General features: G+C 41.6%; 1 protein-coding gene across 1 annotated transcript; it reads left to right on the top strand.

The window, feature by feature from the left end:
- Positions 1-846: 846 nt before the first annotated feature.
- cygb2 (cytoglobin 2) lies at positions 847-11,273 on the top strand (the record flags this gene model as incomplete). The annotated part of the gene is made up of 4 exons (XM_083764373.1): positions 847-967; positions 1,262-1,649; positions 9,242-9,473; positions 10,626-11,273. The coding sequence occupies 4 exons, from the start codon at positions 847-849 to the stop codon at positions 10,788-10,790; spliced, it is 906 nt and encodes a 301-aa protein (XP_083620499.1). The 3' UTR covers positions 10,791-11,273.
- Positions 11,274-15,877: the final 4,604 nt, after the last annotated feature.

The raw sequence follows: 15,877 nt of genomic DNA, 5'->3' as shown, positions 1-15,877 counted from the left end.
TCTATAAAGCTAAAGCCCAATTCATACCCTGAGCATAAATTTGCCATTACGGTAGTTTATCACACTCCAGTCTTTATGCGCATACAGACAGGGAATGTCAAATGTGGCTTTTAGAATATCCTTGATTTAACAGATTATGCCTGTTTGACCTATATCTGTTGAGGCTTTGTTTGAAGTATTCTCTTGACATTTGCTTGGATTACATTTTTGTATTTTGTTTTTTATAAAGCTTCTTTGTGTTGACCATTGTGTTTTGTTTTTAGCTTTTTATTTTCAATGAGTAACAACGTGCAACAAAATGTAGGCATTACTCTGTTTTGTTTCCATAGTGAGTTGACTTCCTGGTGACTCTTTCTGGGTGCTGGTATTTAAGAGGACACATGGGGAAATGAGTCAAATGACTGTTTAGTTCCCTGGATATTATTAGTAACAGACTAACTTTCCTTTGAAAATGTTTCTTGGTTTTCTGTCACGTTGCATGCAGCCTCTCTTCTGAGACAAAATACAGAGCAGGTGCCTTGCACACATACAAACACAATGAAAGATGTGCACACACGCACGCACGCACACAATCAGCACCACCTCTCCACTTTCTGTCTATGCCCATGCCCTCTGACTGTGACAGCTGTATCCACTCAATACAATGGAGAGAGAGAGAATGAGAGAGAGAGGTTTACGTAGTTATGGGCACATGCACACTGAAGAGAGACTATTAGTGGGGGAGGTAGGGTAGAGAGTAGAGACCCTTCGTCCCCTGATTCTCTCTCTCCCCCCTCTGTATATTTCTCCACCCCTCTCTCTTTTTCTCCCCACCCCTCTCTCCTTTTCATTCCATTAGGTCCTTATATGACAGAGCCACAGAGCATCTTCTACACCAGAGAGGAACAGAGCGACAGGAGAAGTGATGGAAGTAGTGAGAAAATAAAACTGCGACCACTGAGCATCACCTCCTCCAGAGAACCAGAGGGTGAGAGAGCGCAAGAGATAGAGAGAGACGGAAAAGAACAACGGAGAACAAGTTTTGGATGGACAAAGATAGTCTGAGCAGGGGAACAAAAGAGCATGTAAGAGAGAGAGGGAGTTTGAGAGAGTGAGAGGGGGAGACAGACAGGGGTTGTCGTGTGACGGGTTTGGGGGGACTGGGGACTTTTTTTTCTTTTCAAGGGGAGTCACGGTCAATCGCACTGGCCGTCAGCACTGTGGTCCGCTCCTGTCCTCTCTCTTCTTCCACTTCTTCTTCTCACCATCCCTTGCTCTCCAGCTCTCGCCGTGGGGTCTCAACTCTCCGTCTCGCTCCCCCCCTCCCTCACTCCCTACCTCCCTCGCACCCTGCTGGGAGCCTCCGAGCTGCTGCGGCGACGGAGGATGTCTCGCAGGGAGTCTCCTTCACCGCCAATGGAAGTGCAAGGAGTGTGCGGGGAGATGGGGGAAGAGCGGCCGGAGAAGGGGGAGCAACTGTCGGACGGTGAGCAGGGCGTCCTCCAGGACACCTGGGGGCACATCTGCGAGAACTGCGAGGATGTTGCGGACGAGCAGCCGGTGTGCGCCGAGCCTCTGTCAGACAGTGAGCGCTACATCATCCAGGACACATGGGGGCGTGTCTACGAGAACTGCGAGGGCGAAGGTGTGGGCGTGACCGTGCTCATAAGGTGAGTCGCACAATCAACTCGAACCTGGCGCGTAAATCCAGCTAAAGGCTGGCAGGGGACAAGCACACGTGCACGTTAAATGTCGTGTCCCCCCCTTTTTTCCTTCGGATACGGGCGTCTTTTTTACGGTTTAATAAAGCTGACGTCATCATTATTTTTTTATCTAAAAACTAAGTGACCGCGATAATCAACTGCATTCTCCTTTCGTGGACGTCAACATTGATTGACTCGGATGTAGATCAAAATCTCCGGATACAGAAATAGCCAGATCTGCCCTAGTTGGAACGGGATACGGTGTTCGTTACTCCTGAATAACTTTGGGGGGGGGGGGGGGTCACATCGTCCCCCCGTCCCCCATGATTGACGCCCATGATTCATACATTCGCTATTTGGGGAAATTTCAAGTGTGGTTGCTCCTGAAGAAGAAACAGTGTGGTCACGAGTAGCTTGAGTAGGTAAGTACAGTATGATGATGATGTATTGACCCATACATGACATCACAGGGGGCGGAATGATGAATAACAAACCTTAATTTGTGGTTTCTCTAAATAAAGTCAGACTATTACCAGTAAGACGCCTGAGGGCGAGAAGCGATAGTCTGTTTGCTACTATTATTTATGCCATACTGTATGGCCTATATACACTAGTAGCCTACTATTAATTATAATGAATTTCACAATTAATTTATTTCAAACAGGGTTGCAAAGTGCTTTACAGCAGTGCATATATATACTGGTGGAGACTTGTGATCCGAGGAACACACTTTTGTAGTTCGCTCAGCTTTTGGGTTTATACTTTCCAGTGTGTCAGATTTGTCAGACTTTATTTTTGTTGTCTTATCATTTGGTTTAGTCGTAGGTTTTCTGCCAGTTGGCTCTTCTTGTGTTTGTTCATTATAATGGAGGGTGTCTGGGTAACATTCTCTTTGATAATATCACATCAAACAATGGATGCAATTTTGTGATCATTTCATTTTTCAGGTTCTTGGTTGGCAAGTGGACAGACTCTATCTCTCGCTCGCACGCACGCACGCACGCACGCACGCATGCACGCACGCGCGCGCGCACACACACACACACACACCAGGCAAGGAACATTCAACATCATTAAGATGCTGGAACATTTCAAGGTCCATCTCTACTTGGACTGAAAGTGTCACAATGCCCAGATTGTCATATTTTAATTGCTTCATACATTTTTTATTCTTAATTTTCTTTTATCCATATAGAAGACATTTATATGCCCTCATTCATTTTCATCTTTGGTATTAAATACTAATTCACAATATAAAAGCAGTGGGCACCTTTATAAAGATACTAAAGATCCCAAATTTGAAATGGTTAGAGGAACAGAAAGTATAACCAGAAACAACTTGTATATTGTATCTGAAATGTATGTCAGTTTGTCAGTTGTGTTTATATAAATGTTTAGTCCAGTAATAATCTAATTGAAAAAAATAAAATAAAACTCAGCAGTTTTTGTATCTTCAATATATCCTGAATAACAGAAAAAGAAAGTTGCCTGGAATTGTCTGAGGGGAAGTTTAGAAAATGGCCTGTACAGTATGGCCACCATAGACATCCTATATAAGGCAAATATTTTCTAGATTTCCTTTTTCTTTAAGTAGCATGTGACATATCAAACTATAAGGGTTTCATGATTCTGAATCATTAGTTTTGCATAAAAACACTCATTGGGCTAAATTTGGCCACTTTTGTGATGATGGCTATGGCCGTTTTTAGCCCAATGAGTGTTTTTATGCAAAACTAATGCTTGGAATGGATTCAGAATCATGAAAACTCTCTAGTTTGATATGTCATAATGCTACTTAAAGCAAAAGGAAATCTAGAAAATATTTGCCTTATAGGGTGTAAAAACGTGTACGTGTACCAAGAGGGGGGCGGCGTCTGAAAAGCTATTCGCCATTCTTGTGGGCTTTAAACTAGGGCCGGGACTAATTGCGATTAATTTAGATTAATTAACTACAGAAAAATTAATCGCGATTAACTACAGATAAATTAATCGCACCTTTTTTTTCACCGCGGAACGTTTCTCACTGGGCGCTTTTCTATAGTACTGAAAACTGGAAATAATAAAAAGTCACCCCATTTTGTGTTGCCTAGAACTGGAGGTCTGACAAAAAACAGTAACAATATGAAGTAAGTACAGCTTTGTGATGTCACTGAGATGTACTTGTTACTGTTACTATTTTTTTTTCAGACCTCCAGTTCTAGGCAACACAGAATGGGGGGACTTTTTATTATTATTTCCACAACAGGTATATTAATGACAGTAAAATGTTGAAAATGAGTGGTATCCTGTAGTCACCATTCATTGATTCACTGGGATACCAAAAAACATAAAAAAAAAAGGTTTCTCGCTGTTCTCGGGTTGAATATTACATAGTGAACCAACACCAGGTTCAAAATCGGCCTTATGGTGGCGCTATAACCCGGCCCGATTCACGTTTTGGCCTATAACTTTTAAACTGCATTATTAACTTCCCATATAGGCCACATCCATTTCCACCATTTTGTGTTTTCTTCAAAACACACACTGCTAGTGCTACTACTTCTCGATTTATCCAAAACTCACACAAATATAATATTCTCATATTCCACTCTCATTGGCTACAATCAGAGTCCCATTTTCCTATTAATGCCACAAATCATGAACCTACCTGCACTCATTTTAATTACACATTGAGGGGCTTCTAAAGCAGAGCCAAAAGCAATTTCACTTTCACAAAAGGAGGGCACCAGAAATGCGTTGTTCCATCATGTGACAATGACCTTAAACAGGGTTTTCATACTGTACTGTTTTCCTGCGATTAATACATTTTTCTTACAAAAAATACAAGTAGAGCCTCCAAATTACCCCCAGATTGTAATTGAATATTCACCGGCCTCTAGAGTGCACCTCCAAAAGCGCTTTCACTTTCTCTCATACTGTAAACTATTTCCTCAATCAGAGAGACAGCCTCCATGCATGAAGCCATGGTCTGTTGCAGCCCAATTACAGATGACACTTTTGGCTTTTTCATTTCATGTTCTTAAATACCTAGATCAGAGAGGAGAGAGTGTAAAACCTCTGATCTCTTCACTGTCCACATACAAATTCACTCTATTCCACAAGAAAATGCCCTGAAGGGCCCGTTTAAAATTGACAGTTTTTGTAGCCATGGCGACTGAAGTGACTGAAACTACGTGACTAACATTTCAGGGTGATGGAAATGAGTAAGGGAGGATATATAAGGTGCAAAGAGCATTCTTCTCTTTGTGTTTGTGTGCATGCATGTGTGCATGTGTGCATACATGCGTGTGTGCGTACTGCGTAGTGCGTACACAAGTTTGTGTTCTTGTGTGCTTGCGTGAATGACAGCAACAAGCTTTGGCAGTTCAGTGTGTCTCTCTCTCCCCCACTGCCCCCACTGACTGGCCCTTCTTCTCTTTTTGGTTTCTTGCACATCTCTCCCACCCCCCTCTCAAAAATAAATTCTCCCGGCTCCCTCAATGAAAAGCAACATGGCCTGCCCGATCTGCCGCCTGTCTGTCCAAATATTTCAAGATACAGTTTATCGTGGATTATGTACTTCTTGAACAATTACCTGTCATGCACAACATACGACCAGTTGTGTCATTAAGTGTCAACAATCATGTAATTGTAATAGGCTACTTACTACATACGGAAAGATGATACGTGATACAGTGTGATGGAACAGAGTTGCAGGTAATTGCCGCTATTAAAACTATAACTAAATGACCTAACTGTGTCTAAGAAGATGATAATCCTTCCATGACTGGTGTTCTTGTGCGTACAGATTTGCATGTCTCTGTCCGTCTGCTTGGATACATGGAGAGAATATACAGTGACAAAAGCCTCAAAGCTCTGACGTTCTCCCCAATGCATACTAATGCAATTGCACCCCCACCCCCCTGTCCCTCTGGCCCCGGCATTTAACAGTACAGTGACACTGTCAACTTTGTATGAGCAATCAATCGTAATAGAATTAGGGTAGGATTAAAAGCCTTTTTTGAAAGAAGACACCATCTTTGGTGACATGTGGTGGGTATTTATTTAAAGTGTGCATTCAAGAGTCCTGAAAAGAGATGAGCCATGTTCAGGCATACTTGCTCATATCCCTGTGCCTAATGGAAAAATGTAACCTTCAGAATTCAGTGGAGTAGAATCCACCTCCCTATAAAAGGTCCTTCAAGTCTAATTAAAATCTGATTAATAAACCCCACTAAACAGCACTGCTCTGGCTTTGATGAGTCAATTTAAATGCAAAGACAGGTGCAGAAGTGTGCTCAGCAAAGTCTGAGATGCCAAACGCGGTCACATCTCGCACAGGAACCAAATGTCTCCCAGCATTATCACTGATCAGGGACCTGTGAAGCTGTAATAACCAAAACATTGTTTTCCCCCTGCCTATATGCGAATAGCAGCCCGTACCCCTAGAGTAGACAATGCTCTTCCCAACTGTTTCCATCACCTCTGAGTGTCATCTATATTTATCACATACTTATATTGTAAGTTACCAGAAAAGTAAAAATGTCTTAGACAAAAGAGCAGTTGAGACGAACCAAGTTCTACTAATTATCCAAAATGTACAAATACAATATCACTAATATCACTGCGTAGATATTAGTCTGGAACTTTTGTCTGGAAGATTTATTTCCGAGGGGCAGTTACCAACATCAGAGCATAAAAGTCTCACTTTGAATAGTGGGCTCTGATTGGTCACCCACAACTCTGGGGTGAGCGAAATGTAATTCAATTTCAAACTGAGCAGTGCCAGATTCGTCTGGTTTCCAGGCTAGAGTCGCCATGCCAAACATTGCAAAACAAAGATGCACTTAGCAGTGTGTGTCAAGTGGACCTAAATCCTATTAAATAGCCTCTTAATATTGCTTTTGCTCCAGTTATATAATCAATTATTTTACAAACGATACTTGGGAACTATAACTATAGCACAAGCAGAGCTACGCTGTGAGCTTCTGTAGTTTTACCATTAAGTGTCTTATCTGCATGGGACAACTATTATCTGGTTTATAATTCCTGTCACAAAATAAATGATTGAATAACGACAGCTGGGGATGCTGAGCAAAGACCACTGCAGGCGAAATAGGGCTTCTGTTAGGCTGCCTGCATGTCACAGGATCTGCAGGGGACGTACACAGTGTGGGCCTGCCCAGGGCAAACTCACACAGGGGAGGAACTAGACTGGCATAGCCAGTCAGCTGGGTGCACTAGGGCAAAAGGACTAACGAGTGAATTTGGGTCATGAAAATTAGGTGAATGTTGGTGCACGTGGACACACACGCTCTGTATGTTTGGGATCATGCCTAAATATGTCTTTTGTAAATAGATATTGTATCATCATTGAGAAGACTAGTGCTGTGCCCGTTTCGGGCCTCAGCTTTCTTTTTCGAGAACTGCTCATCCTATCATCTTTCTCACTCAAGACCAGTGCGCTACCTCAGCAATACACCTTCTAAGTTTGATGTTGATTGGATGACCTGTTCTCGACATACAGTAGGCCAGTATGTGAAGGACATACAGTAAGCTACCTGTACATACCTAGAATTTATAGAAAAAATGCTTGCCATGCATGGCATCCATTTCTTCATTGGTGAGCTCTGTGAGCCTTGTTGAGCATGTTGAAACATTGTTGTGGCCTTGACAGACACGCTACTTAAAACAAACATTAAAAGTCCATGGACTTGGCTGCCACATGCCGTCACGAGTGAAAGCCAGACGTTGGAGGGGCTCAAAAACAGCTTTGAGTTCACTCAGGGTCCGGAAACACGGTTATTCGACTATCCGTCATTGTCTTCATTAACCTATTAAGACCTGAGGCCCATTCTAAAATCACACCTGTGTGAAGTGAGAGGTGCAACTGTACCGTGTGGGGGTCCCCGCAACATCCAGACCAATCCAATTACCATGGGTTATATTGAGAAGAAAGGTTTTGAGTAAATGTTTTAAAATAAGCAGATCCACAAGCTCACAGGAGGGCACAAAGTGGCACTTTCGTTGGCTGCTCGCTGTGGAAACAGATAGTCGGATACCAATGGTAACCAGAATGCTCGATTTAAAATACACTCGCCCTCATTTATTTCCACTGACCTGACGCTGAACGCTCGTTGGGGCGGTTCTTGTATTCTTGTATTTGTTTTACTGAGAATATAATAAGTTTAGGTTTAGGCATAGTTTTCCTGGGGTTAAGTTTAGGAATAGGGTTAGGTTGTGGCACCGTTTTACTGTGGTTAAGGTTAGGAATAAGCTTAGGTTTTAACCATTTAAGCAGTTTACTTTACGAATACCAGGCTGAGTGGTTCCGCCATCTGTATGCCCGGGGTGACTGTGTTTTGAGGCAAGCGTTCCTGTATCCATACCAATTGGCAGAGAATCATGAATCATCACATCCTTGTCAACATGCGAGGAAGCAATATCCCCATTAATACTGGCAGACACAACACACAGTATGTACAAGTTGTTATCCAGTCAAATGGAATCCCTAATAGTACTGCAGGATGTGCAGGTTTAAGATTTATATTTGGGAATTAAGTAATTAGTCTGTCTTCTCAGCATGGATTTTGTTTTTGGTAGTCTCAAAGTTTCACCTCCTAAACCCATGTTTTTTCACAAAGAATGTAAACACTTCAGTGGAAAACTCAGATTCAGAGAATAAGAGACTAGTGCTCACTGCTCAGGGCATAGTTGTGCATCTAAAGCCATTCCGTTGGTTGTGTTTTGTAAATATGCTGCAGGTCACACATTGTAATGAGCAATTTTATTGATTTATGGCCCAGGCCGTAGCGTAACGGTCTGGGCACCGGACTGGTGATCCAGTCGCGGTGTGCCGCGGGTTCGACTCCCGGACCTTACACAGCCTTTACCGCATGTCATCCCCCCATCTCTCTCCCGTTTCCTGTCAGCCTACTGTCTGTCCCTTAGAAAATCAATAAAGGCGTAAGCCGCAAAAAAATATCTTAAAAAAGAAAAGAAAAAAATGATTTATTAGATGTCCCTAAAATAAGTTTTTGCCTGCACATAACTGTTATCTGCTATTGTTGCATGAGCATAATAAAGTAGCCTAACTATATTCACATTTGCATACAACATTTTTAAATCTAGCTATTCTCAGTAGATGAACATCATATATCTTAACAGACCGCTGGCGAGCATTGTAGCAACTATACAATGTAGCCTGACGACGGCCTTGCTGCATATCACTCCCCATCTCTCTCTCTCTCTCTCTCTCTCTCTCTCTCGCTCTCTCCCCATTTCCTGCATCCTACTGTCCTATATTCATAATAAAGGCATAAAAATCCCCAAATATATCTTAAAATATATATATATCACATCTCCTTCATTCCTCATCTTCCCTCCATGCTGTAAGAGACGTTAACAGGTACGGTCGCCACAAATCACAGTCGCCATGGAATGTGCCCCAAAGGCCCGGCCCAGTCGCCTCAGAGAGTCAGTCCAGTCGCCCAGAGGTTCGCTAAGAGACGCATACTGACTGGTAAAGCTGTATCATCCAATTAATTGTAAATGTTGTATTCCCTTCCTTTACTGCCCAGGTTTTTTGTGAACTTTCCATCGGCCAAGCAGTACTTCAGCCAGTTCCAGGAGATGGAGGACCCAGAGAAGATGGAGCGGAACAGCCAGCTGAGATACCATGCTCGCAGGGTGATGAGCGCCATCAACACCGTGGTGGAGAACATCCACGACCAAGAGAAAGTGTCCTCTGTGTTGGCCTTGGTGGGAAATGTCCATGCTCTCAAGCACAAGGTGGAGCCCATATACTTCAAGGTCAGTGGTGTAAAGTAATTAAGTACAAGTACATCATGTACTCAAGTAGCGTACTTAAGTGCAATTTTGAGGGATTTGTACTTGAGTATTTCCAATTTCCAACACTTTTACTTCTACTCCACTACATCTCCGATCCAAATATTGTACTTTTTACTTCACTACATTATTTGAAAACTTTAGAAGTTATAGATTTAGATTATTATTACAAAATATACATTAAGCACTTCAGCCCTATATACATTTCGGCCATTTGAAAATAGCCGATCTACAAGCTCACAACGTGATGCATACTTCTTGGTGGGAAACGCATATACTTCTATTTAAGTACAAAATATGAGTACATTCTGTATGTCTATTTACTTGCATAGTGGGGAAACTTTCGTGTTGTCATAATTATGCATTTACCTTGCAAACGTATGTAATTTAATTAGTTCATGAATCAATCAACTAAACAATATTTGATATGGTCTTTTGTCAGGTGTGTGCTGTGAACAAAACACAAATAACTCATAGCCAGACATTCAACGTAAAAAAAATGAAATAATTAGTCTTTCTTTGACCCCTTCAGAATGAGCCAAGAAGGAACAAGGAATCCTGACAAATTATAAATGCCAAGGTTAATAAAAGACTTTGATGTAAAAATGTCCCATACTGTTGGGCATTGGGAATCTTTACCCGGCTATATTGCTGTCTTTGTGTTGTATTGAAATGTGATAGTCAAGTTGATATGATGTGATATATGAGTTAACCAGCTTTTTAATTTTCATATTTTATGTGATTTCATTTATATAAAACAAATTATTCTCAGAGGCCGAGGCGAGGTGACTTCTCCAGTGCTTGATGTACCGTAGCCGCAGTGGGTTGTAGCTATAACATGAAAATGATGCAGCCATATACAACAACACTGAACAGCACACTTTTTAAATGTATTGTTTTCTATCTTACTTGCTCCCATGTTTGAATTTATTTCTCTCTGCTACTCAGCCTATATCACTTTAAGCTTATTTCTGTATGTGTTGACATGAGTGTAACGTGCAGTACTGGTTGACAATGACATTATACAGTATATTTATATTTTTCAACTAGCTACCCATCCTGTTAATTGTACCTACCACCTTCCCCATCTTAACGATTCCCTTCTCCCTCTCCCAGATCCTGAGCGGGGTGATGCTGGAAGTGTTTGCGGAAGATTTCCCAGAATGCTTCACAACAGACGTCCAAATCATCTGGAGCAAACTGATGGGTGCAATCTACTGTCATGTGACAGGGGCTTACACTGAGGCAGGCTGGGCCCAGGTCCACAGTTCAGCTGTGTGAGAGAAGGAAAGGTGTGGCTTTAGTGGACTTTCTGAATTGGGAATAGATCGAGTAAAAGGAAAAAAGATGTGCAAATGGGTTTTCCTGAATGATGTGTGCGAAAGAATAGAGACGTCAAAAAGATTTGTACGAGGACTTTATGAATTATATTGAGAAGTGTTAACAATAATGAGTGTGTCTTAGGTCATTTCTGTATAAAAAAGAAAAAAAGAAAAAAAGAAAAGAAACAACAGTGAAAGAAGGCACGTGCTTAGTTTAGACTAAACTAAATGCCAAAGCATTGAGATTTTTATAGAGGAAAATAAATGTAACCCGGGGCCATATGCATGAAAGTTTGCATAGCTGCTGAACAGTGCCACTTTAGGTCAACCAGCGGTATTGCAGCTGTTCATACGACAGACAGACAGACAGACCCCACCATCACTTAATATCAGAATACTGTTAAAATTCCAAACATCCCCTGCTTTAATTACTTCAGTCTATATATTTAGCTTAATGACTATATAAAATTATATTCTTATGTCCAATGTATTTAGTTAATAAAGTTAACATCTATACTATAATAGAGCGAATGTCTGAGTGTGTGTGACTGTGAGTGTGTGTGTGTCCGACCGCATTTTATCTCCTCATTATCTCCTCACTGCCTGCACCAATCGTTCCCACTTTTCACACAGGCATTGACCATATGAATATGGAGGGCGTGACGGAGCCCTTTTTTCGATTTGACACATTAATGATTATTAATTAATTTATTAGTGAATTAAAAACGCACCCGGGTGCAGTACCCCCCGCAGCCACAGGGCGGCAAAACTCCAAGTGAATTGCATTTTGGGACCGTCACTGATTAATACTGGGACACAGTTTTCCGCGTAACTTCAGTTGTTTCGCCCGCAGTTACAGATACACACACACACACACACACACACAAATATATTATAGAAGTTGAAATATATCGGAACGGGTAAGGACTAGTAACTATAACTACCGGTACATGCATTTGAAATTAAATAAAAATTAAACTTTTCAGGATTCCCATTCAAAAATAGCAGATTTTTGCTACGAGTAATATGCTATGTGACCCTCGGGAGTGAGTGTGGAAATATAGTGGCCCTCTCCATCGTCAAAGTTGCCCACCCCTGATCTAGGGCCTGCCCTAGGGAGACAGGCAGCGATGCCCAAATGTTGTTTTGTTGTTATTTTGAGAAATTTATTATCCCATTCATTCCGGAAGGAGGGAAAGTGCATTAAACCGAAGATATATTTCCTGTAGCCTAAACATACGGAATGGGCAATAAAGCATTCTTATCTGATCGTGAGCAGAAGGCACCAGTTTAAAATACACAAACGTTAAAGTTGCTCTGAAGCTTTACTGGACACAGACTTGTCAGCACTGACAAGTCTGTGTTCTAACAACTAAGTCTAACAACTGCATAATCTCACATCATGACACCTTCCACCAGAATATATAGATTATGTGGAGCGGTACCCACCTTTGCACATCGTTTCCTTCTCATACATACAGATCTTTCTGCAGATTTGAGATCATTTTCATTTTTATATGTACACACTTCATACATATGGTCCCAGGAGGTGAGGTGTCTTCTGGTTGATGTTGTAGATTAAGAAGTAATATTCAACAGCCTCAGCTATAACAGGACCATATGGGACTGTTGACTGTTAATAGATTATATTTGTGTTCTGTAGCTTCTATTCACCCCTTCTCTCTCTATTGATGCATTGTGCTCTTGCAGTCCTGTTTATCCTTACTGAGGTGTTGTTTGTATAGATGTACATTGAGCAAGTGTCCATACTCGTCTACCTTTGTTTACAACTTGACTCATTGATGTGTTGAAGAGGGTCAGTTGAAACACTTACAAAACCACACTTTGGCCAAAGTTCCACTGGTCTCGAACTCACAAAAGGAGATGCTTACATTTCTTGCCAACTGCTAACCCTCCATAAACAATCATGACATGTATTGTGCAAATGTGATAGGATGCAGCAATTGGAGAGAGCACATACCTGGAATACAATACACACATACACACGCCTTAAGACCTCCCCTATGTTAATATTTACAGGACTGCCAGTTGGTTTACAATTCCAAAGCCCCATCAGAGAGACATGATGCATTAAACACTCTATTAAGGGTTTATGAAACTCACTCTAGAGGCCTCTGGAAAAACATGGCAGCTTTTGAACTTTCAGTATGTCCTTCAGACTTTGGAATCTTAAGACAAGGAATTTGCCCCAAGTAATATGAAATACACAATCTGGCATGTGAGCTCTCAGCTCTGAGACAGTTAGGGTAGTTAATATGTTAGGATGTAAGAAGGGAAAATGTCTTTGTGGACAGCTGAATATATATTATTTTCCTTTACTCCTTTATTACTGCCCTATTTATTATTATATTATTCTAATTGTTTACAAGGGAGATGCAAAATGCAAATTGCCATTGCCATTCATCCCTCTCAAAATTGCCCCCTGCACATGCTGGCTATAAAATTATCTTACAGACTTCCCACAAATTCCGCTATTGATAGTCACTTGGGACAGAGTGTGCTGTTGTGTAAGGTCCTCAGATCCAAGTCACTCTCCATTCAACTCCCAAAGATAGACCGCAAATCTGTTTAGGATGGACATTAAGTCAAATGTGCTCTGTGCGTCTGCTCTGATGATGTCCAGGACCTCCCTTCTGGTCCCCCTCAGCGACGGCATCTGGCACTAATGAGGCAGTATAAATCTCCTCTTCATCTATTCTAGTTATTCATACAGTATACTATATTTATACTTCACCGGTCACAGAAAATAGCAGATGACCCATTGTATCAAATAAATTATAAATAAGCCATAAGCCCATAGCATCCAGAATGTCTCTTAAAAGAATGCTTCATTGAAAGCCAGAAGCCAGAATAATAATAATAATAATAATAACTTTATTTATATAGCACTTTTCTGGACAAAGTCCCAAAGTGCTGCACAACAAATTCACAGAAAAATCGAACACATCCAAACGGATGCAGCACAGTAAATGAAGAACCCATAGCAGAAAGCATATTCATATACAATATAAAAACAACAACAATGTAATAGATAAAAATAAAAATAAAAATACCGACAGAATTCAGTGAACAAACATTCAAAGGGGCTAGGGGGGGAATGCTTTTCTGAACAAGTATGTTTTAAGAAGAGTTTTAAAAGATGCAATGGTATCTGCTTGTCGGATGGTTTTGGGGAGGGTGTTCCAGATTTTAGGGGCACGGACAGAGAAGGCTCGTTCTCCCTTGTTTACCCGATGAAATTTCTCGGGAACCTTTAGGAGAGCCCCGTCTGAGGACCTAAGGGTACGGGGAGGGTTATAGGGGTGTAGGAGATCGGCAAGATATTGGGGTGCCTGGCCCATTTGTACCTTAAATGTTAGTAAAAGGATTTTAAAATCAATTCTAAAAACAACAGGGAGCCAGTGAAGTGTAGCCAGGACCGGAGTGATGTGGTCCCGTTTCCTGGTGTTTGTCAGGAGTCTGGCGGCAGCGTTTTGGACAAGTTGTAAGCGGGAAATTGATTTATGGGTTAGGCCTGTGTATAGTGCGTTACAATAATCTAAGCGTGATGTGATGAATGCATGAATAACTTTTTCAAGGTCGGGGACTGTTAAAAATGGCTTGATTTTAGCTATGCTTCTTAGTTGGAAGAAGCATGCTTGTACGGTTTTCTTAATTTGGGTGTTAAAGGTAAGGCCTGAGTCAATGAAAACCCCAAGGTTTTTTGCTACCGGTGTGATGTTCATAGCCATGTCTGCTAGGCTGTTTTTTAAGATGTCGGTGTCGCTTGGTGGGCCAAAGAGAACTATTTCTGTTTTATTTGCATTGAGCTGGAGAAAGTTTTGGGACATCCAACTATTTATGTCCAGGAGACATGCCTTAAGGGCGACTAGACTGTCAGGGGTAGGGGACTTTATGGGGACGTATATTTGGGTGTCGTCTGCATAGCAATGGAAAATGAGGTTATGTTTATGGATAATGACACCTAGGGAGAGCATGTAGACTGAAAACAGTAGGGGACCAAGTATGGAGCCCTGGGGGACACCACAGGTGAGTGGGGCTATGGAGGAGGAGGCATCTCCGGACGTGACGCAAAAAGTCCTATTTGCCAGGTATGATCGGATAAGTTCCAGGGCTGTTCCCTGCAAACCAACCCATGTCTGCAGAATAATAAACAGACTGGTGCTGTCTGTAAAATATGTCACCTTAGATCTTAAAAAAAAGAAAATGTTGCACTACAGTATTTCAATGAGTTGAAGGAATAGGTTTTGCAAAATATTATGTAAAACATTAGTGGTAAACAATCATTATTTTTCAGTAAGGACAACCGCAGGTATATCTGGTCTAAAGAAGTTGTGTTAATATACATTATAGGAGTTCATTGGTGTCCACTCCAGGTTTCAGTTCAATTCGAGGCTAAATAAGCCCAACAATAAGGCTTTACTGAACAAGTCAAACCTTGAAACAAACTCCAAATACTGTAGGTGGCTGTGGAGGCAGGGCAAGGAAGTACCTCAAACAATATTATTGTTGGTCGACTCGACTCATCAGTCACTCATTTGGCAAACAAATGCTTTGACAAACATCATAGGCCTTTTTGTCCCCTAAGTCGCAAAGTCCTGCTCAGTTGTGAGGTCAGCGTCTGTCTGCCAGCACAATACTCCATTGAAAGATGTGTCCTCTAACAGGACCTGCGGACACAAAAATACACAATATAAATGCACACACACACACAAACGCACACATGCATAACTATGTCCAGACACCTAATCAAAGTCGCAATTTCTGTCAATTAGTTTATCTCACGCACGCACAGACGCATGCACGCATGCACATGCACGCACACACGCACGCACACACGCACACGCATACACACACACACACACACACACACACACACACACACACACACACACACACACACACACACACACACACACACACACACACACACTACCTTCCATTAAATTTGCTTGGGAGAAGGCCATGCTCTTGCATGACAAGTGTGCCACAGCAGCATTTACCCAATATAATTGTATTAATTTT

This window comes from Protomyctophum parallelum (genome assembly GCF_964188405.1).
Source record: "Protomyctophum parallelum genome assembly, chromosome: 5".
Lineage (NCBI taxonomy): Eukaryota > Metazoa > Chordata > Actinopteri > Myctophiformes > Myctophidae > Protomyctophum > Protomyctophum parallelum.
Note: the sequence above shows the minus strand (reverse complement) of the source record. Positions and strands in the feature narration are given on the sequence as shown.